The sequence below is a fragment of the Mauremys reevesii genome, linkage group 1 (assembly GCF_016161935.1).
Source record: "Mauremys reevesii isolate NIE-2019 linkage group 1, ASM1616193v1, whole genome shotgun sequence".
In the NCBI taxonomy this organism is placed as follows: Eukaryota; Metazoa; Chordata; order Testudines; family Geoemydidae; genus Mauremys; species Mauremys reevesii.
This window is the reverse complement of record NC_052623.1, coordinates 219,526,950-219,550,913: the sequence shown is the minus strand read 5'-3', so window position 1 is coordinate 219,550,913 and position 23,964 is coordinate 219,526,950. Positions and strand designations below refer to the sequence as shown.

The window sequence follows — 23,964 nt, the reverse complement described above, 5'->3', positions numbered from 1 at the left end:
GTCTGGGTCTGTGATTGTTTCAGTCTACTGTATAATTAATTTGTTGTGTGTAAACCAATTAAGGTGGTGGGGTATAATTGGTTAGATAATCATGTTACAGTATGTTAGGATTGGTTAGTCACATTTCAGTAAAATGATTGGTTAAGGCATAGCTAAGCAGAACTCCAGTTTTACTATATAGTCTGCAGTCAATCAGGAAGTAAGGGGGGGAATGGGAATGGGGGTAGAGGAATTGGAATTATGTTTTGCTAAGGTGGGGAATAGGAACAGGGAATGGGAACAGGGACACAGGCAAGGCTCTGTGGTGTCAGAGCTGGGAAGGGGGATACTGAGGAAGGAAATTGGAATCATTGCTTGCTGGAAGTTTACCCCAATAAACATCGAATTGTTTGCACCTTTGAACTTCATGTATTGCTGCTCTCTGGTCACGTGATAAGGACCAGGGAATGGGAGGGTGATGGGATAAACCCTCTAATAAGTACTTCTTTCAGGGTGTGAAAAAACCCGGAACCAGTGTTGCCGGCACAGAGGGCCCGAGGGGGCAACAGCGGGGTTCGTTGCCCGGTGTGCGTCACGCCAATGAACACACCAGGGTGGAGAAGCAGATATAGTTTATTCGAGATCTCCAAAAAGGCACTAGGAGACCAGCATGTCTCAAATCAAGCGCGCCGATACAAGCAGTTTTTCCCTTTTTATACCCAAGTTGTTTACTTTAGCTTAGTTTCCCCCTTCCTCCCCTCCCTCCCCGCTTCCTTCCCCTGTAGCAGTTACATTAAGCAATCTTGGCTGCTGCAATTGTAGCTTGTTAGTAATTTTCCCTTCTGCAAGTTATCTTGTCCTTCAGTTGGAGGCATGTACGCCCTCTTATCACTACTGCTTTAGACCGGTTTGAGCTGTGTTGCAACTGATAGCTGACTGTTACACATCCTGTTTTTCAGCTGCTGGCATTTTAGGTCGGTTAAAGTTCAACATGGAGGAGCTTTGGTTCACTTTGGCCTAGAGCAGGAGGGCTTCATCGACACTCATGGTCTTCCACCCCCCCGAGTTACCTAGGGTGATGCCTAGTGACACCAACACCAGTATAACTAAGCTGACCTAAGCCATGGTTAGATAGTGCTAGACCAAAGGAAAGATTGTTCTGTCAATCTAGCTATTACAGTCACTGTAGCAACTGTCTACTCCACAGTGCTGTAGCAGTGTCACAGCAGCATTTTAAGGCCTGGTCTACACTAGGAGTTTATGTCGAATTTAGCAGCGTTAATTCAACTTAACCGTGCACCCGTCCACACCAGGAAGCTAATTAGTTCGACCTAGAGGGCTCTTTAGTTCGAATTCTGTACTCCTCCCCGACGAGGGGAGTAGCACTAAATTCGACATGGCTATGTCGAATTAGGCTATGTGTGGACGGAAATCGACCTTAGTAGCTCCGGGAGCTATCCCACAGTGCACCACTCTGTTGACGCTCTGGACAGCAGTCCGAGCTTGGATGTTCTGACCAGCCACACAGGAAAAGCCCCGGGAAAATTTGAATTCCTTTTCCTGTCTGGCCAGTTTGAATCTCATTTCCTGTTTGGACATCGGGGCGAGCTCAGCCGCACCGGCAACGATGCAGAGCTCTCCAGCAGAGGAGTCCATGCAATCTCAGAATAGAAAGAGGGCCCCAGCATGGACTGATCGGGAATTCTTGGATCTGATCGCTGTGTGGGGCGATGAGTCCGTGCTTTCGGAGCTGCGCTCCAAAAAAATGGAATGCGAAGATCTACGAGAAGATCTCCAAAGCCATGACAGACAGACAGAGGATACAGAGGATACAGCCGCGACGCAAACGCTACTTGGACTAATGAGGGAGCAAACGGACACACTCCGGCGCCTTGTGGATGTTCTGCAGGACCGCAGGCAGGAGGACAGAGCCCCCCTGCAGTGTATCTGCAACCGCCCTCCCCTGCCACAAAGTCCCATACCCCCCCTCACCCAAAATAACAAGAAGGAGGGGTGCCAGGGGCCGTGAAAACTGTCACTGCACCCCAGCAGAGTGCTCAATTACCCAAAAGATCTCATTCCCTAAATTTTGAGAAGTCCTTCCCTTCCTGACTCACCCAAGCCCCAAGCCCAGTTTCATCCCCTAACTGTCTAGTTGATTATTAAAAATACTTTGCTGTTAATTACTGTTTCCGTCATGTTTTTGTACAGAAGACTGTGTTTGAAGAGGGGGGTGGGGAAGGGGGTTGGTAATTGCATAGGACAGTCACCTTTACCAGGGTACAGACACGGGGGCAGGATCAGCAGCAGGTCACACACACAGAGTGCAGTCAGTAGGCACCCTGGTTGGTATGGGAGGTGGTTTCCAGGTTCTGTGTGGGTGGGGGGGGTACGTGACTTTGTAGCGGGGGAGGGCGGTTACAGATCTTATGCAGCAGTCCTTGTCCTGGACCACAGAGCCACGCAGCAGGGGAATCTGTATCCGTCCTCCTCCGCAACAAGGTCACATAGCCCCCGCACACAGCGTCCCAAAAAGGAGGGATGGCAGGCTCCATTGAAACAACCAGTCCGGCACTGCAGACCGCTCTAGGAGCAGGAGCCTGTCATTCCTCGAGTTTAGAGGCGGTCTTTACATCACTACACACCCTACCCAGCACAGTCTGCGTCCCAGTTTCAACCCTTTAATGCAAAGTCATTAATAAAGAAACTTTTGTTAAGTAACAATGGAACATGTATTTTATTTTTACACGTGTGTTGGAAGGGGGGGAAACGGGGTGAACGGGGTATGTAACTGCAGAGGATAGTCAACAGTAACTGGGCAAAGAAACAGGGGCAGGTTCAGCTTCTCTGTAAAGAAACTGAACAGGCACAGGTCACACTGCTCGCTGAGGAACCTAGCTTTCAAAGTCTCCCGGATGCACAGCGCTTCCCGCTGGACTCTTCTAATTGCACGGCTGTCGGCTGAGCGTAATCAGCAGCCAGGCGATTTGCCTCAACCTCCCATCCCACCATAAAGGTCTCTCCCTTGCTCTCACAGAGATTGTGGAGCACACAGCAAGCTGCAATAACAATGGGGATATTGGTTTCGCTGAGATCCGAGCGAGTCAGTAAGCTTCGCCATCTCCCCTTGAGACGTCTGAAAGCACACTCCACCACCATTCTGCACTTGCTCAGCCGGTAGTTGAAGAGATCCTTGTCACTGTCCAAGGCGCCTGTATAGGGCTTCATGAGCCAGGGCATTAGCGGGTAGGCTGGGTCCCCAAGGATCACTATAGGCATCTGCACATCCCCGACAGTTATTTTGTGGTCCGGGAAGAAACTACCTTCCTGCAGGCATCTAAACAGACCAGAGTTCCTGAAAACACGCACGTCATGAACCTTGCCCAGCCACCCGACGTTGATGTTGGTAAAACGTCCCCTATGGTCCACCAGTGCTTGCAGCACCATTGAAAAGTAGCCCTTTCTGTTAATATACTGGCTGGCCTGGTGGTCCGGTGACCGGTCCCAGAATAGGGATGTGAGTTCCATCTATGGCCCCACCGCAGTTTGGGAATCCCATCGCGGCGAAGCCATCTATGATGACCTGGACGTTTCCCAGGGTCACTACCTTTGAGAGCAGTAGCTCAACGATTGCGTGGGCTACTTGCATCACAGCAACCCCCACGGTAGATTTGCCCACGCCAAAGTGGTTCGCTACTGACCGATAGCTGTCTGGCGTGGCAAGTTTCCAGAGGGCTATGGCCACTCGCTTCTGCACAGTCAGGGCTGCTCGCATCCGGGTGTCCTTGCGCTTCAGGGCAGGAGACAGCAAGTCACATAGTTCAAGGAAGGTGTCCTTACGCATCCTGAAGTTTTGCAGCCACTGTGCTTCATCCCAGACCTGCAGCACTATGCGGTCCCACCAGTCCGTGCTTGTTTCCTGGGCCCAGAATCGCCGTTCCATAGCATGAACATGACCCATTGCCACCATGATCTCCACGACGCGGGATCCCGTGCTTTCTGAGAGGTCTGTGCCACTCTGAGACTTCATGTCCTCACCGTGCTGACGGAGCCTCCTCGCCCAATTTCTCAGCATCTGACTGTGGAAGAGGTGGACGATAAGGTGCGAGGAGTTGACAACGGCCATAAGTGCAGCGATGATCGCAGCGAGCTCCATGCTCGCAGTGCTGTGGCATCCCCGCTGTCAGTGACCAGAAAAGTGTGTGAACAGATTTCCCGCCAGCGCTTTCAGGGAGGGAGGGCAGGAGTGATGGTTGAATGATGACAGTTACCCTCGACACATTTTTTCCCCCAGCAGGCATTGGGGGCTCTACCCAGAATTCCAATGGGCAGCGGGGACTGCAGGATAGCTGCCCACAGTGCACCGCTTCCAATGTCGACACTTGCCCTGTTAGTGTGGACTCACAAAGTCAAATTAGTGTCCTTAGTGTGGATACACAAATTCGACTTTGTAAGGTCGATTCCACAAATTCGACTTAAGTTGAATCGAACTACTCTTGTAGTGTAGACATACCCTAAGTGTAGCTAGACTCAGAATGAGACCAGATCTGGCTCCAGTTTAGCTCTGTGGCTGCTCAGGCACTAAGACAACAGCAGTGACAATACATTAATGCTTCTGTAGTTGGCAGGATTCAAACCTGCATGGGGAGCCCCCAATGGATTTCTAGCCCATCACCTAACTGCTCAGCCACAACTACTTGATACACAGCTGCTTTACTACACAATGATTCTGTTCTCACAGAATTGTCACTTCAAATTGCTCAGACCAGCTTCCCCTGCACACTCATGGCTGTGCATTAGTGTGAGTGTGTCCATGGCTGAACAGCGAGAGTTCCTGCCCATTTCCCTTCCGGCTGGATCATGATGAGAGTGTGTTTGTGGTTAACGACATTGCTATAGATTGTTGTTCATTCCCCACACTGACAATTTAGACAGTCCCTTTCCACCATATCATTCCAATAGCCGGGGTCAGGATTTCTCTGGGGTGGGTGCGTGAACTCAGCCTTGCATTCCATCCCTGATGTTTCATGGTCTAACAACAGCAGCATAAAGAAAGAGCAGAGCCAATATCTCACTGTCAGAGGTGAAGGTGGCCACGTCCCCTCTGCCTGACCATTGCCATTGCAGAAGAGAAGGTTTCAGTGGAATTGAATGCCCTGGCTCAGACAAGAGACATTCATTTCATTCATTCATTCATGCCCGTCACCCCAACCGGGGTATGGGCCGCCAACCACAGATCTCCATAGTCTTCTATCCTGGGCCATTCGCTCTAGCTGGTTCCAGGTATAGCCCATTTTTTTGCTATCAACCTGAAGGTCGCGTCGCCAGGTATTTCTTGGGCAGCCTCTTTTCCGCTTGCCTTGGGGGTTCCACTGCAGTGCCTGTCTGGTGATGTTGGTTGGCTGCTTGCGTAGTGTATGTCCTATCCAGTCCCACCTTCTCCTTCTAATTTCTTCCTCTGCTGGGAGTTGATGGGTCCTCTCCAAGAGGTGGATGTTACTGATGGTGTCTGGCCAGCGGATCTGGAGAATCCTTCTGAGGCAGCTATTAATGAAGGTCTGGATCTTCCTGGTGGTTGTTTTGGTTGTCCTCCAGGTTTCAGCTCCATACAGTAAGACTGATTTCACGTTGGAGTTGAACAGTCGACTCTTTATTGCCAAAGACAGCTCTCTGGAGCTCCAGATGTTCTTGAGCTGTAAGAAGGCTGCTCTTGCCTTACCAATCCTTACTTTGATGTCTGCGTCTGTGCCACCCTGTTGGTCGATGATGCTACCTAGGTAGGTGAAGGACCGCACTTCTTCCAGGGGGCTTCCATTCAGTGTGACTGGGTCGTTGCTGATGGAATTGATCCTAAGGATCTTGGTCTTATCCTTGTGGATGTTGAGGCCAACCTGTGATGACGTGGCTGCCACTACGTTGGTCTTCTCTTGCATCTGCTGTTTACTGTGCGAAAGGAGTGCAAGGTCGTCGGCAAAGTCCAGGTCATCAAGCTGGGTCCACAATGACCATTGGATTCCATTCCTACGCTTGTAAGTGGATGTCTTCATAATCCAATCGATGACGAGAAGAAAGAGAAGTGGTGACAACAAGCATCCTTGTCTGACTCCGGTTCGCACCTGGAAGCTGTTTGTGAGCTGCCCTCCGTGGATCACTCTACAGTGTATGCCGTCGTATGAATTCTTGATCAGGTTGACCACCTTTGCTGGGATGCCATAGTGCCGAAGGAGCTTCCAGAGGGTCTCTCGATCCATGCTATCGAATGCTTTCTCATAGTCAACAAAGTTGATGTACAACGAGGAGTTCCACTCCATAGACTGCTCGACTATGATGAGGAGCGTTGCTATCTGGTCCGTGCATGATCTGTTCTGCCGGAAACCTGCCTGTTCATCTCGTAGCTGTGGATCGACGGCATCCTTCATTCTCTCTAAGAGGACTCGGTTGAAGACCTTCCCTGGCACCGACAGGAGTGTGATTCCTCTATAGTTGGCACAGTTGCTGAGGTCTCCTTTCTTGGGGATTTTGATGAGATATCCCTCTTTCCAGTCAGCCGGAATCACTTCTTCTTCCCATATCTTCTCAAAGAGGGGGTACAGCATTTCCACTGAAGCATCCAGGTCTGCTTTCAGGGCCTCTGCTGGGATATCGTCAGGTCCAGCCGCCTTCCTGTTCTTCATCATGGTGATGGCTTTTCTGATCTCGTCTCTGGTTGGTTTATCGCAATTGATTGGGAGGTCCTCATTGGCTGGGTCGATGTCTGGTGGATTTGGTGGTGCTGGTCTGTTCAGGAGTTCCTCAAAGTGCTCCGCCCATCTGTTCATCTGTAGTTCTATTCCTGTTATAGACTTTCCCTGCTTGTCTTTAACGGGACGTTCTGGCTTGCTGAACTTTCCAGACAGTCGCTTGGTAGTATCGTACAGCTGCCTGCTCTGCTTCTGCTGCCAGTCCATCCACATAATCTCTCTTGTCCTTCCTAATATTCCTCTTCACTGCTCTGTGGGCTTCAGCATACTCTTTTTGAGCTTTGGCCTTTGCTGCTCTAGTCCTGCTGTTGTTGACTGCTGCCTTCTTCTTCTTTCTGTCTTCTATCTTTGTCAAGGACTCTGCTGTGATCCACTCTTTCTGCTGGTGTTTCTTAATTCCAAGCACTTCCTGGCATGCTGACCTAAGTGTGTCTCTCACTTTCTGCCATCTGTTGAGTACACTGTCTTCCTCTTCCTCAGACCGATCCTGTAGTACTGAAAACTTATTCTTCAGCGTCAATCCAAAATCTTCCTTGGTCTTATGGTCCTTCAGAAGGTTGACGTTGTACTTCGCTCTTCTGTCTGACGCGTCTATCCAGTTCTTCTTCAGCTTCAGCTTCAATCTGGCCACCACTAAGTGATGGTCGGACGCCACGTCTGCTCCTCTTCTAACTCTAACGTCCTGCAAGGATCTTCTGAACTTCTTGCTAATGCAGACATGGTCGATCTGGTTTTCTGTCATGCCTGCTGGCGATACCCAGGTACTCTTGTGGATCCGCTTGTGAGGAAAGATGCTGCCTCCTATGACCAGGTTGTTAAGTGCACACAGATCCACAAATCTCTCTCCATTCTCACTCATCTCTCCCAGACCGTGGGTCCCCATGACTTGTTCGTATCCTGTGTTATCAGGTCCAATTTTGGCATTAAAGTCTCCCATAAGGATGGTAATGTCTTTGTCTGGGAGAGTCTCTAATATTTTCTGGAGTCTGTTGTAAAAGTAGTCTTTGTCCTCCTCTTCACTGTCATTGGTTGGAGTGTAGCACTGAACAACATTCATCTTAATCCTCTTCATTTTAGTTCTGAAGGATGCTGTGATGATCCTGGGACCATGTGCCTCCCAACCAATCAGTGCTCTCTGTGCCTGTTTGGACATCATGAAGCCTACTCCCTGTGTGTGGGGTGCGTCGCTCTCTTCATGTCCTGAATACAGCAACAGCTCTCCTGTCAACAGTCGTCTCTGTCCAGCTTGCGTCCATCTTGTCTCGCTAATGCCTAGTAGGGTCAGGTTGTTGCTCCTCATCTCTGCTGCAACCTGCGCCGTCTTTCCTGACTCGTACATGGTCCTCACATTCCATGTGCCAATGGTAATCCTCCTGGTTGTAAGAAGGGTGATCGGCTTAGTGGCTTCCTCGCGGCTTTCACCACCCAGCGTCATGCATCTTCGAGTTGAAGACCATTCTTTTTCCAGGCTAAAAGTCTCTGTTAACTCTATTGTTGGCGTTTCTGTAGCAAGCTGATTTTTACAGGGTGGAGTTGCTAGCCCCACGCCCAACCCTCCTCCTTTACCCTGACTTGGGACAGGCAGATGGCCCCAAAGGACCTCTCTGGTGGAGTTAGACAAGAGACACACGGAGGTTTTGCTGTTCATGGATCTGTGCAAAGGAAATTGTGTCTCCGTGTGAAATTGAGGAGGGAAATGAAATGTCCACATGGTGGCCCAGTGCCCTAAGGAATGTGGGTGAAGGACTCGGGCTGGGAAATGATTTTACAGGAGTTCATATCAATGAATTGCCCTGATTAAAAGCTATGGCTAAAAGGCAGCCACTGTTGTTAGTACTTGAAGCTGTGTAGGGGCACCCGAGTGGGTTAACCAGGGGTAGTCGATTATTTTATCATGAGCCAAATTTCTTGGTCAAGGGCTAGTCAATGTCTAGACTCCAGAGAAAATAATACACTGATGATAATAAGAAGAATATAGAAAGATTTTGCAGTCACTATGGGCATAACTATGATGATTGTTTCGTGTTTCACATTTTATATCTGGCACCACCTTCTTTCCCTTTAGTCTTGTAGTTTACCAAGGGTAAAACTAAACATCTCTTCAGATATGAGGGAGTGTTTGTGTTCATTCCTGTTAGCCACACAGGGGTTTGATGTAGCTGCTTTCAGCCCTCTGGCTCTGCCGGGATAAGTAACATTTCAGCCTGTCATTGAACTGAAGCAGGGAGATGATTTTTTGACAGGTTACACCTCCTCTTAAAGGTGTTTGTCTGGCTGGCAGCCCTGGTTCCCAGGTCTCTCCTGAGGGAAGAAAGTTTCTGTGCAAAATACCAAAAATTCTAACAGAGAGGAGGGAAAGGTGATGGCCACATAATGGGGCCAGTATGTACCACAACATGGTTCTTTTATGTGGGATGACTCTGAACACTGACTGAGCTCCACTCTCTTGTATTGGAAGACTTGTTTAGTTTTGCACTTGGGAATCTATAAGGCTGAAGCAATTTTATGGCTGGTGACACTACGATTGAAGGGTTATTTAACCATATTTGGTGCTGATATGTAGATTTTACAGCCAGACTAGATCAGTAGGTACCTCTGCTCTGACCTGATTCAGAACAGAGTCCAGAGAATTTTACCCAGTGACTCCTACACAGGGGCAGCTCCAGGCACCAGAACGCCAAGCGCCTGCCTGGGGGCGGCAAGCCGCGTGGGGCGCTCTGCCGGTTGCCGCGAGGGCGGCAGGCAGGTTGCCTTCGGCGGCATGCCTGTGGAGGGTCCGCTGGTCCCGCGACTTCGGCGGACCTCCCGCAGGCGTGACGCCGAATACGCGGGACCGGGGACTTCCCGCAGGCAAGTCATCGAAGGCAGCCTGTCTGCCGTGCTTGGAGCGGCAAAATACCTAGAGCCACCCCTGCTCCTACATCCACCCCAAGACCTTCTGGCTGAACGAGGAGAGTTCATTCAGAAAGTCATCATGTGTGGATGTAAAGGTGTGAAATGATGGGGAAATTGGCCCCTCTTTCAAGTTTAAATGTTGTAACTTCTACATGTAGACCAGGGTGGCCAACCTGAGCCTGAGAAGGAGACAGAATTTCCCAATGTAACTGCTAAACGTGCACCTTTGTATGCAACTACTGAGTCAATTGTGAACCTTCCTCTCATTATCATTATCCCAATTGTCGGAGAAAAACTCAGTTCTCGCTTTTTCTTTGGGTGCAGCAAAATCAAATACTTTATTCTTTCTCTAGTAATTACAATAGAGGGAGGGAGTGCCCTAGGACACAGGGTCGCCCCAGTCCCGGACAGGTCTCTCAACTGGTAAACAATTACAGCAAGCCTTTATACCTTTGTTACAGACAATAACTAGCAATAATACAGACAATAATGAGCAACAACTGCATTTTGTTTATACATAAGCCATTCTGCTATCTTTTTTTTCTCAATCCTAGAAGACACCAGCCTGCATATTTGGTTATCAGTACAAGGTCGTACTAACTTTTTACACAGTTCTTTTCCTCTCGCCTCACACTACCCTTGCTTCTACAAGTCTCACGTCATTAGGGTTACAGCTGGCCTAACTCTTGCTAACTGACTGACATGCATTAAAATTCCCTTCAAATCCTTGTTAATTCTTTCCCTGCTTCCACACTTTGAAATAATGATGGTGATGGACACTTGGCTCTATATCCCAGAGTGCCCTGGACATCTACAGGCTGCATTAGCCAATCCAACCATTCGACACTTGCAGATGGGCACCTCTGTATTGTGCCTGATTCTTGTACAGCTATGAAAGGCTGATAGATGCTGATATTTTCCCCTCTTTTTACCCAGCACTAATACCAGGCCAGGCCAGGGCTGGAAAGAGAGAGAGAGCAGCAGGTTTCCCCTATTGTTTCCTGCTCTCTTTTTCTTGACCAGTTTCTCCCCTGCACCAACTTGCTCTTGCTCTTGCTCTTGCTCTTTGTGAGCCTGACTAGCTAAGTTGGTAGTGCATCAGATTCTTAATCTGAGGGTCTAAGGTTCAAGTCCCTGGTCAGGTGATTAAAATAAAGATTTTAATCTGTCTTCCTAGAGTCCTCTTTGATGTTACTTTTTCTCTTCAGGATTTTGCCTTTGCTAAGAAGGGCCAGGAGTGGGGGGTGGGATTGAAGGGGCAACTTCCTGACATCCCCTCTGTCCTCACAGCCTGGAGGCATAAAGGCCTCTCGGCATATAGCTTGTTCCTCCCCTGCACACACACACACACACACACCAGAATATCCCTAAGGAATGAGAATCACCTGCTGCCTTCCCCTGTCCTGCTGGATCCCCAAATGAGGATGCTCTTCAGCCTGATCCCATGTCCCCTCTTTTCCCAGTGCCTCTTAATCCCAACCCACAGCCCCTCCGATGCTCACTGCTCCTCACTCCCAGCCAGAGCCTACTCCTCTTCACCCTTCTCCTCTGTCCCAACCCACAGCCCCCTGCTATTCCTAGTGCTCCTCAGTCCCAACCCAGGGCTCCCTCCTTCCCTCCAGCAGCAGGTGCTTCAGACCCCCTCAGGAAGATTTTCTTGCAAGGTTTCATGTATGAGTCTGCATGTGGATTTTACAGTATATTGGAAATATGTTGGGTTGCTTGCCAAAATGATCACTTTTGGCTGGTGTTGGATTCCGTCTCCTTGTTATAAGGGCAGGAGAAATAAAGGGCTGTTATCCCTGTTGTGTGACTCCAGGGCAGCAGAACTGTGCTTGGCAGACCCTGACTGAGGGACTCACTCTCAATTCAATAGCACTTGCTAGGCAGGGGACATGGGTTCCAAAGCCAAGTGGGCTGGGTCCTGGGTTCTAATACTAAAATTTAGGGGTTAGTTCAATGTTAGGACAGGGTGGCTGTGGGGGGATGAGTGAGTCCCTAGACAACATAGTGAGGTGCCTTCTTATTTTTCCCCTTTTCTACCCAGAATGGCAGATGAACTCTACAGATGCACCTCTGGGCTTGCACTGACTAAGGACAACAGCTGTGAGTGGGGTGCAGAGAGGGGATGGCTCATGTTAAAGGACTTTTGGTTGCTGGACTTAAAAACTGTAGGGAGAAGGACACTGCCCAGCTTATTTGGGAGTGGGTCTTTTCCTCATGGTTTATGTTTATGTGTTGGAGCTGCTGACATGACTTCTACTAACCCTGGGCTTACACTGCAATGGAGACATACCCTGAGAGGGCATCTATACTGTGACAAAAGCCCTGTGGCCCGGCTGGCCTGGATCATCTGATTTGGGCTCCTGGGGCTCAGGTTGTGAGGCTAAAAACTGCAGTGTAGACATTTGGGCTCAGACTGGAGCCCAGGCTCAGAGACACTCACCCCTTGTGGGGTCTTGGAGGCTGGGCTCAAGTCCAAGTGTCTACACTGTAATGTTATAACCCTGCAGCACAAGCCCCACAAGCCTGAATCAACTGACCCAGGGTTTGAGAATAGTGACTTAGGTGTGTTAATGGTAGTGTAGACATAATGCTAGGCTATGTCCACACTGCTATGAAACACCCACGGCCACCCCACGCCAAATCAGGCTCCTGGGGCTTGGGCCGTGGGGTGGTAAATTTGCAGTCTAGACATCTCAGCTCAGGCTCAATACCAGGCTCTGGGACCTCACAAGGTTGGGAGGGAATTTAGCAAGCAAAAAAGGTAAAATGACAGTGGAGTATTACCCTGGACTCATGACATTTCTCCATTGGTCTGTCTGCTTTGGGGCAGGGACAATAACACATCCTGCTGCATTTGTTATATCAAAGGATGGTCTAGGATTTTCATTCTCAGGCATGGTGCACGAAGCAGGACTCAACCCTCGGTGCAAACTAAACAAGCTGCCCACAGATTCTGGCAGCCACAATGAGCATTTGGTATGAGAGCTCAGACCTGCCCCTGTCCCAGAGGGAGGGGGTCATCTGCAAGGGGACTGGAACACTGACCTACCAGCTCCTAACTCCCAAACTTTCAGTAACTCTGTTATCACTGCCTGTGAGTGTAATTTAAACCATAAGAAAAACCACACTAGGCTAGACCAAAAGTCCATCTAGCAGCAGTCCAGGAAGGAGCGGGCAACAATGCCAACTGCTCCAGGCACACAGGTCAGTGCCTGTGCGCAGGAGGGGGCTCAGGGGTTAGGGGTGAAGGCGGTGCAGGAGAGGGGCAGCGGCTGGGGGCACAGGAGGAGAGTGCGGGAGTTAAGGGCAAAGGGAACACAGTGTAGGGGTTAGGGGGCAAGAGTTAGGGATGAAGGAGGTGCAAGGGTTGGGAGTGCAGGAGCTAGCAGTAAAGGGGGAGGGGGATCGTCCAGGGGCAATGGGGAAGTGCCAAAGTTCAAGTTTTGCCCAGGGCACCATTTCCCCTAACGCTGGCCCTTGGTAACATTACTTGCTGGGATGGGGAGGGGGAGGGGAGAGAGATGAGGCATTTTCTCTCCGTTTCTTTCCTCTCCATTTTCTGCTCCTTCCTTCAATTCCAGAAACCTCCCTTGTATTTCAGACTGTTCAGTGATGCCCTCCCCACCACAGAACTCTGGAGCCTTTGCAGCAGAAAGATCCCAGGAGCAGAGGATGAATCCAGGGGCAAGTAGCTGGCAGGAAAGAGTCCTAGCAGCTCTTCTGGGAACGCAGGGGAGGAATGACTCCCCCTTCTCTAGATTCTCCCTGTGGGGCTCTGGGGAGCAGGGAGGGTTGTGTGATAAATTCCATCCAACATCCCCCTTTGATCCAAGCCAAGGGACGTCTCAGCTCTCCATGATCCCCTTGGCAGCACCAAACAAGGGACGTTTTCCACTGCCCAGGAGACCCCAGCCAGGGACTCAAGGCAGCCCCAGACTTTACCTTTCTCCCTTCTGGGAAATCAAGTTCAAGTTTTAGAAGGAGCTAAAGACGCCTCAACCCTGCATCTGAATTAATGTCACATTTCTCACTGCCTGACAGAAACAAATGTCATTTCAATCCCAGCTGAGTCCACTTCAGTCATTCCTCAGCCTGATTCCTTCAGCCTCCTGCCTTAGGGCACTGCGCCACCACGTGGGCATTTTGTTTCACTCCTCAGTTTCACACAGACACACTTTGGGGTCCTGACCCAAAGTTTGAGAACCGCTGCTCTATGCTGATGGAATGCATTTCCATTCTCCATTATGTTCAGGAGCTCCACTATACAGGGATGCTTGAAATGAATGTAAACACAACATTTCGCTGTCGAAATGCATAAAAACCTAGCAAACCTGTCCATCATCTGAAATCAGTTCCAATCCTCTAAGTGTCTAGTTTATGTTTTCATCAATTAAACAAAGAAGGTATCATATGCATGTACATTTGCAGATCCCTCTTTTCCAGGGGCTGTGTTGTGTAGAAGAACAAGAACCACATCCAGTTGGGGTTCAGGAGTCTGATGAGCAAAGGCAACTTGGTGCAGGCTAAAGTCACCAGCACCGTGGCTCCTTCACATTCAACCAGCAGCTGGGCCCCCAGGACAAGGCATAAGAAGAAGCCAGTGGCTGTGAGCAGGAAAATAGCCACCAAGAAGCTGGCTAAAGATGTCAAGATCCCCAGGGAGGTCACCATGCTCATGTCTAGAATGTGGTTGTGGAGATTAATGGAAGGAGGAGGCACACGTCAGAGCCCATGGGGGGCTCACGTCAGGGCCCTAGTAGGGCTCTGGGTGATCACTGCTTCCCACCACCCAACACAGATGTAATGAGGTTGAGTAGTGTCTGCAAAAGAGAAACTAAACAGCTAATTATTCCTCAAGAAAGGTTTTTAATGACTTACGACTATAAAGTCAACACAGACAGAATACGAAAAAAAGAATTAAAGACCAACACTGAGAGAGGATTAATACAAATAGCAAGTTATGCTGGAAACAAGCACAAGTACAAGTAATATTATGCATTAACTACGTATTCCTATAAGTGCACATATAAAAGGTAAATAATATTGAAAATAGTCACAAGCACGTGCAATGCTACGATTACTGATTGCCCAGCAACTTTACATGTACTGTAACCACCCCCAACAAATACAATTCTATATGTAATACTAATACATTAATTAACTATATTTTACTAACCTTAACCTACCTATAACCTTATATAACAACTTATCAACTTAGATTTACTTTTATGATAAACTTGATGGTAACTTGTACTGAAGACAGGCACAGCGACTTGTAAAGCTATTATGGTTTATAAACTACTAGCTTCACCAGTGAAGGACATAAATCCACAGCCTGTAGAGATCAAGCATAGGAGTTGTGACGGTGCTGCCCGTGGGAGCCAGCTGAGGTCACTCAATTAGGGTGAACCGTAAACAAAACGAGGCAGACAAACCCCAAAAGCTGGTGGATCTTCCAATACTTAGATTTACCAAGCCAGCACAAAACAGCTTCTCTAGCACCTCACTGGTTACTTAGAAGTCCAAACCACACAATTCCCTTAAAGTACCCAGCCTCAGGCCTCCGTCCAGACACACCTGTCAGATATGATGCTGATTCCTGAAACTCTTATCTCATCATATAAAAGAAAAGGTTCTTCCAATCCCAAAGGATCAGCCACATACCCAGGTTCAATTACAACTAAGCTAAAATTTATTAAAAAAGAAAAGAGAGAGAGCGTGGGTTAAAAGATCACTATACAGACAGACTTGAATTCAATTCTTGAGGTTCAGATACATAGTAGAGGTGAGCTTGTAGTTGCCAAAAGACCTTTTAGAAATAGTCCATAGATTACAGTCCAATGTCCATATTCAGGGCGGCTCCAGTCAATGACTGGGGATCTCAATCCTTGCGGCTTAAAGTTTCCCCCGCTTGAAACCCAAAGCAGATCTGAGATGAAGTAGGATCCTGTCTCAGGGTTCTTATACATTTCCAGCAGCCTTTTGGCCTGAGAAAGCAATAGGCTTAACTCTCCTTCCAAACATCCTGGAAATTAACACAGGGTAATTTATCCATTAAACAGTTCAGATACAGGTTATCACAACCTTCAAAGAGACACAATAATACTATTTCACTCAAGTATCTCCAACGTGAAATCAGTCTTACTGTATGGAGCTGAAACCTGGAGGACAACCAAAACAACCACCAGGAAGATCCAGACCTTCATTAATAGCTGCCTCAGAAGGATTCTCCAGATCCGCTGGCCAGACACCATCAGTAACATCCACCTCTTGGAGAGGACCCATCAACTCCCAGCAGAGGAAGAAATTAGAAGGAGAAGGTGGGGCTGGATAGGACATACACTACGCAAGCAGCCAACCAACATCACCAGACAGGCACTGCAGTGGAACCCCCAAGGCAAGCGGAAAAGAGGCCGCCCAAGAAATACCTGGCGACGCGACCTTCAGGTTGATAGCAAAAAAATGGGCTATACCTGGAACCAGCTAGAGCGAATGGCCCAGGATAGAAGACTATGGAGATCTGTTGTTGGCGGCCTATACCCCGGTTGGGGTGACGGGCATGAATGACTCAAGTATCATCACAAATGTTAATATTCCTTTTTTGATCTTTGAATTAAAGTTATAGCAATAGACAAGACTTCTTTGCTTACATCACAAGACCTGAGCAAACATCTATCCTTGAGATCTCTAACAATGCAGATTTACATTTCAAAGCTCTATTCATTTACATATCTTCCTAACCAGTCCTTAAGGTTCACCCACAGGTCAGGTCAGTCTGTGAGTTAATTAACTCTTTCTGGCCCTGTCACCTTCCAATGAGATATTATATCACAATCATAACGTCACAGGAGTTTATTACACACAGCGCTGGCGGAGTGTCACCTTGCTTATTAGGCTCAGAGACACCGTCAATCAATTGATTTTCCATGGGTGGGGGAAAGTGACAGGGTAGACAGTTCCACACCCTGGGACAGGTTTTGCAGCAAGACAAGATAAACACATTAGCCAGTGGTTAACAGGTTACATAATGTCTCTGCCCATGGTCTTAAGTTAGCAAGTTAACACTTAATGAATACTTTGATAAATTTTATTAGTATAAAATATCTATGTTGAATTCTGATTTGGGGTCCATAGGAATGGAGCAACTCCTCTGATTGTCCAACAGGTACATTCCTAGGGTTAAAGCAAAGAAACAGTGAAAGTATATGGCAATAAAGATTGTTTTCTGTGTGTCTAAAGGCAAGGCATTGGTCCCTGGGAAGGGAGGTGGAAGGATGCCATATCTTGTGCCAACTTTTCATAAACTCAAGGTTGGATCTGTCGGAGGAACGTCTCCCTACAGAAGAGACTAACACAATAGGAACAGGGATTCTTTGTTCAATATGCAACTCTGACCAGGCCTATCTTAGCAAGGGATTCTTTGTTCAATATGCAACTCTGACCAGGCCTATCTTAGCAAGCAAGGAACGTCTCCCTACAGAAGAGACTAACACAATAGGAACAGGGATTCTTTGTTCAATATGCAACTCTGACCAGGCCTATCTTAGCAAGGGATTCTTTGTTCAATATGCAACTCTGACCAGGCCTATCTTAGCAAGCAAGGAACGTCTCCCTACAGAAGAGACTAACACAATAGGAACAGGGATTCTTTGTTCAATATGCAACTCTGACCAGGCCTATCTTAGCAAGCAAGGGTTTCTGTTTACCGCAGCTTTCTCTTAGCTGATCACTATTTGCTAGGTCCCTTGACTATACTCTGGACTTTGGGTCTGGAAAAGAGCTGGCACAATCCATATACCAGGTTGTTATAAAATGCACATGGATTTTAACCCTTCATATAGAGTAATAGCAGGCTTGTAGCAGTGATGGAATAAACTGCAGGTTCAAATCAAGTCTCTGGAGTCCATCCACAGCTGGGATGGGTCATTCAGTCCTTTGTATAGAGCTTCAGTTTGTAGCAAAGTCCCTCCAGAGGTATGAAGCAGGATTGAAGACAAGATGGAGATGAGGCATCAGCCTTTTATAGTCTCTTGCCATGTGGTCTTTGCTTTCTTTGTCCCAAGGACACTCTATCCAGCATGTGGCATAGAAAAACCTTAGAGTTCTGTCCATAGGCAGGTCCCTGCATACCTTGCTGAGTCACAAGGCGTATCTGCCATTTCTCAAAGGGTCGATTGTATAGCTGTGGTCCTTAATGGGCCATCAAGCAGGCTAGGCAGAACTGACACCAACTTGTCCGGGGTGTTTCCTGGAAGCATAGCACAAGTTTGAAATACGGACAGCATAGAGCCAATATTCATGACGTCAACTACAAAAATGATACACATCTAGAGATAGCATCATTATAATCAGCCAATCAGAACCTCTCCACAGACCACTTTCATGACAACCTTTCTACAATATTGGCTGCAAATATAGAACAGTGGTCGCAACGGTGATCTATAGATCACCAGTTACAGATTATGTCAATAACGTCACAGGAGGTGACAGTGAGACTGATATTGGAAAACTGCCTCCGGTTTTGGTGTCCTCATTTGAAAAAGATGTTGTGAAACTGGAGCTGGGGCAGCAAAGAGCCACCAAATGTTCTGGAGAAAAATGCCTTCTAGTGAGCTATTGAAAGAGCTCAACCTGTTTAGCTTATCAAAAGAAGATTGAAAGGTGACTTCATTAAAGTGTTGAAGGGCCTTAATGGAGAGAAAAGATTGGCTATTAAAGGGCTCTTTAATCTAGCAGAGAAAGGCATAACAAGACCCAATGGCTGGAAGGTGAAAAGAAACAAATTCATATTACAACTAAGGCACAAATATTCAACAGCGAGGATGATTCACCACAGGAACAAGCTACCAAGGAAAGTGGTGGATTCTCCATCTCCTGATGTCATTCATGAGATTAGATGCCTTTCTAGAATGTGTTTGCCCCAAAAGTAGCTCTTGTGTCATACAGGAGGCCTGTGAGATGCAGGGGGTCAGATTAGATGCTCTAATGGTCTCTTCTGGCCATAAAGTCGACTAATTTCTGAAAAACTGAGTGTAGCATTGGGAGCAGCATCTGATGTTTTTCTGTCTAGCCAGCGTGCTTCCTAGAACGAATGCTCCTTGAGTGGGGTGATCCACAGGGAGTAGCTCAAACCTTCAAAGTGCCTGGCCAGGGGCAAGACATTAGCCCAGTAAGGGAGGGGTGTGGCAGTGTCATCACAAAGGCCTTTTGCAGGACCTCAGACTATTGGTCAAAGGTGGTGGGGAGGTGGTGACCTCACAGAGAGATGCTGACATCAGCCAGGCAGGACAGGGGCGAGGGACCAGGGAAACCTCAGAGACCCCTGTGGCTTTGTTTCAGCAAGTCTCCTTCTCCAGGTCTCTCTTTGAGGACTGAGAGCGTATTCGGGTTCACGTACGTGAGCGCCAGGGGGAACCTCTTTCGAGTTTTCTCCTTCCCTTTTAGTGACTTTACTAGAAAACAGACATCCCTGTTTAGAAGGTAAGAGCCTCCTTGAGGTTTGAAACCTGTTCAGTCTGATCCATCTGGTGACAGTTAAATTCTAGGCATGGAAAACGCAAGCTTAAGGAGGCAGAATTTTATTCCACACCTGGGATTCTGTCCCTTAGAATCACTGGGGACATTAGGGTTTGTCCTTTTTGTTTCACCTTTTCCTCCATCCATTCCTCCCTCCTTTCTCTTCTTCTCTTGCTTCTTTTGTCCTTTCTCCTGTTCCCCTCCCAACACCAGGAGATGTGTGTGTGTGTTGCGGGGGAGTGCTCTGCAGCTCCCACTGTGGGAGCTCCACCCAAAAATGTGGGGCTGAAATAGTGCTTGGGCAGTGGTCCCCACCAGTGACCTGGGCCATCCTTTGGGCTCTCTGTGAGAATCCTCAGCCTCCCATCCTCAGTCTCTATCCTGATTGTCTGAGCAGGGGGTTATTGACAGGGAGGAGACTCAGGTCCTTGTTGTTCTCTTTTAAGACCAAGTAAATAAGTCATAACCAGTCATATATTTGACAAATTTTGCTGCTTCTCTGCATTAATGGTCTCTGAGCAGTTCATGATTCTCTCTAACATTCCTGTTCTCCTAAAATACTCGCTGAATAATTACTGTGTACTGTTGTTGGTCTGGAGCTCATCTGAGAGCACTTTATTCAGGTCATTCAATATCTGAAACTGAAGATCTGATGGTTAGTTTGAAAATCAGGGCTCTTGGGTCCTATTCCCAACTCTGCCACTGACTGGCTGTGTGACCTAAGACAAGCCAATTCTCCTTTCTCAGCCTTAGCTTCTCCCTCTTTCGAGTAGGGATAATAATGATCCACTCTTACCTAACTCACGGTGTGTGGAGGCAGGGCCGGCTCTAGGTTTTTTGCTGGCCCAAGCAAAAAAAATTTGGCTGCCCTCACCCCAGCCCTGCCCCCCCCCCACAGCCCGAGTCCTGGGCTCTCCCTCCCCCCCTCCCGCACCCCCTGCCGCCCCAGATCTGGACCTCCCCCGACCTGTATCCCCCTGCAGTCCCAGCCCTGGGCTCTCCCCCACACACACCCCGTGCTGTCCCAATTCTGGGCTCTCCCCTTCTCTCCCACCAGTGCTCCCCCACCCACACACACCCTGCCGCCCCAGCATATTATAAGACTGTCCTCCATAAATGAGGAAAAGCTGAGGTGCCTTTATTATTCTTTTTTTCCACTCTTTGTTTCTATGGGGGATTTGCCAATGTAACATCACTGTCTTCCTTTTAAATAAATAAAACTAAAAAAAAAAAAGGCAATGGCTGTTGAAAATAGCAATTCCAGTCCTAAAAACCTCTGGGAAGCATTTATTGCTCAATTTTATCCTACTTTTTCTACAGCAACTTACAGTGGATCGGTATATTTGATTTGGAAGAAATGAAGTAACAGCGGCCCAAATTGAGCTTGACCACTCCTGAATTTTGAGATGTTCAAATCTGGAAGGCAGGTGCTAGATTCCTTTTCTGAATATTATCTAAATCTGGAAAGGAAAAGTCAATTTCTGCTTCCAAGGCTCAGAAGTGGAAATCTTCCAACGTGCCTTGTACTGTATCTAAAGCTGCCCAGGTCCAGTAGAGCCTCCCCTCCCTTACTTTTCATTTTAAATTCTAGTGGGATCCACATACCTTCCTTGCTAGGCTTCAGATAGAGAGGGGCACTGTCCACTTAGTCCACCCAATTCCTTCTTTTGGGGGTTGCAAGGTGAGGTCACACCAGTATCCCTAATACAGTCTGGGGATGTCTTCTGAAGGGGATATCTGGGCCAAAGCCTTCTACTCCTTGGGCACACTTGTTCCCCATTCACAGTGCCACCCCGCTCTAGCTCATATTTGGTAAGACGAGAAGTAGATAAATGCTGTGTCTTAGATCTTAACAACAGCGCAGCTACAGCATGTGGAACTGCCACAATCAAAGGGGAGCCTAATACAATAGATGCAGATACCTGAACAGAAAGGGCCGCTGCCGCCACAGCCCGTAAACAAGGGGGAAATCCTACCGCCACAGTGTCCAGGGCAGTGCTGTAGTAAGCAATTGGACGGTGTTTGTCTCCGTGCTTTTGCGTTAGTACAGCCAAAGCAAACCCATTACGCTCATGACAGAACAGAGTAAATGGTTTAGTATAGTCAGGAAGTCCCAGGGCCGGAGCAGTAGATAGTCTCTGTTTGATAGCAACAAAAGCACTCTCAGCCTCTGGGGGCCAAGGAAGTGGCTCAGGGGTACCAGACTTAGTCAGATCCTGCAAGGGTTTAATGATTAGAGAAGTAAAAGCATCATCTCCAAGCACAGACAACTCTTCCTCACATGACACTCTGAGAAGTGGAGGGATAGAATGTGATGAAGATAACCTCTGCATGACTCAGACAAAAGGTAACAGTTCTGCAGTGATGGGGAAGGAGGGAATCTCTGAGTCTCCTCATCTCCTTCCAGTATCACAGAGGCTGAAATTACACTTCTTTTTTCCTGCCGCTCTTCATTTAAATATAATTTGAAAAATTCCCAATATATCTGCTCTTCAGCACAACCCAGAGCAACGTGAGAACAACTGGCAATGATACAATCTGAATCATTGGTGACTAACAATAAATTTGCAATAGGAGGAATAGTATAAATGTGATGCTCCCTGGTTCCAGATAGGAAGGGCACACTTGAATTACTGGAGTTGATAGAAAGGACAAATGGGTCCAAAACAGGGCAAACTGCAAAAGGCAAAAATGGCCCACTCATGTGGACAAGTTGAGGGATAACAGTGCAGCAAACAGTTAAAGAAAGCTTTAAAAGTTACTATGTGGGAATCAGGAAAATTAAAGAAAAAAAAGTATGGATAGCCCTAGAGGTTTTTATGTTGTTCATCTCCCTTGCGGATTCTCTCATGTCTAATATGGGCTAAGTGTCAAGAGAAGGTTTTCCCACACTGCATTCATACGGCCTCTCCTGTGTGGATTCTCTGATGTTTAGAAAGTCCTGAGCTGCTAGTGAAGCTTTTCTCACACTCACTGCATTTATAGGGCCTCTCCCCTGTGTGGATTCTCTCATGCCTAATAAGGTGCGAACTGCGATTGAAGGTTTTCCCACACTCACTGCATTCATAGGGCCTCTCTCCTGTGTGGATTCTCTGATGGAGAAAAAGACCTGATCTGTAAGTGAAAATTTTCCCACACTCACTGCATTCATAGGGCCTCTTCCCTGTGTGGATTCTCTGATGTTTAGAAAGGCCTGAGCTGCTACTGAAGCTTTTCCCACACTCACTGCATTCATAGGGCCTCTCCCCTGTGTGGATTCCCTGATGCCTAATAAGATGCGAACTGCGATTGAAGGTGTTCCCACACTCACTGCATTCATAGGGCCTCTCCCCTGTGTGGATTCTCTGATGCCTAATAAGGTGCGAACTGCGATTGAAGGTTTTCCCACACTCACTGCATTCATAGGGCCTCTCCCCTGTGTGGATTCTCTGATGTTCAGAAAGGCCTGAGCTGCTAGTGAAGCTTTTCCCACACTCACTGCATTCATAGGGCCTCTCCCCCGTGTGGATTCTCTGATGTTTAGAAAGGTCTGAGATGTTAGTGGCGCATTTTCCACACTCACTGCATTCATAGGGCCTCTCCCCTGTGTGGATTCTCTCATGCCTAATAAGGTGCGAACTGCAACTGAAGGTTTTCCCACACTCACTGCATTCGTACGGCCTCTCTCCTGTGTGGATTCTCTGATGTTTAGAAAGGCCTGAGCTGCTAGTGAAGCTTTTCCCACACTCACTGCATTCATAGGGCCTCTCCCCAGCGTGGATTCTCTGATGTTCAGAAAGGGCTGAGTTGCGTTTGAAGGTTTTCCCACACTCACAGCATTCATAGGGCCTCTCCTCTGTGTGGATTCTCTGATGCTTTATAAGGCTGGAGTAATCACATAAGTTTTTTTCACACTCAGTGCATGTATTTTTTCTCTTTCCCATGAGGATTTCCTGCTGTGTTGTGGTTTCCTTGAGGTCCTTCTGAGATTCCTGACAGGAAATACATTTACCCACTTTCTCCCCTGGCTGCTTTCCCTGTTCTCTTTCTGGTCTTCCCAGAATCTCACAGGATTTTCTCTGCTCATGACTCCTGGACACATTCCTTTCCAATCTTTGCAATAATGCTCTGTGTTTATCCACTTGCTCAACATTTTCCTGCTGAGAATTCTGCTCCTCTTTCTCACACACCATTGCATCACCTGCTGTGATAGAGACAGAAACCTCAAACAGCAATGGAAAGGGGAAGACCAAGTTCTGGATAGAGGTCAAATAAAAATCAGAAACTGAACATCCCCAAACTGTTCCCCCAAATAGGAGAGAGGAGGGGATCAATTCGGCATTCACATACCATCCAAATTCACATGGGAAAGGGAGGAAGCTACTGCCTGGTGTCTGCTAGGGTCTACAGGAAGCCATGAGCTATATTTACCCAGAGGATCCAACCTCTGCTAGGGACAATAATGAACTGAGACACCTTCCAAGGGCTCTGTAGGGTGTCCCAAATGTTTCCTTCAGGCACTTACAGATTCTGAGTTGGTTTAATGTTTCCTCACCTGTGCAGAGAACTCTCAAGATCTCTCTTTCCTCTGAATGCTGGAGGTCTGGGACCAATGGCTCTTCCCATTGTTCCAGCTGGGAGATCACATCAGGTATGGAAACTGGAAATGCTGCTCAGATGAAAGAAAACAAAGGAGTTCAGTTGATTTCATAAGACTGTCATAAAAAATATTCTATTAATTTAGCTTCAGTGCTTAGTGTGACCTGGTATGCCTGGGGCAGTCCACCTGCCAAGGTCAGGGCAGGCTGAAAAAGGGAGAGCAGATGCTCTCAAAACTGGTGGTTAACAC

At 47.8% G+C, this 23,964-nt stretch overlaps 2 protein-coding genes across 2 annotated transcripts in view; one reads left to right on the top strand and one right to left on the bottom strand.

Annotated features, from left to right (window-relative positions):
- Positions 1–23,964, top strand: part of LOC120370544 (zinc finger protein 420-like) — a 339,196-nt gene that overhangs the window by 38,460 nt on the left and 276,772 nt on the right. The gene's annotated exons all lie outside the window — the stretch shown is intronic.
- Positions 21,554–23,650, bottom strand: LOC120403172 (zinc finger protein 501-like). Its single transcript, XM_039534001.1, has one exon. It carries the CDS (start codon positions 23,306–23,308, stop codon positions 22,034–22,036), a length of 1,275 nt encoding a protein of 424 aa, XP_039389935.1. The 5' UTR covers positions 23,309–23,650; the 3' UTR covers positions 21,554–22,033.

Excerpts from the sequence above, each read along its gene's own strand:
- LOC120403172 (XM_039534001.1), bottom strand. The coding sequence starts at position 23,308 with ATGGTGTGTGAGAAAGAGGAGCAGAATTCTCAGCAGGAAAATGTTGAG.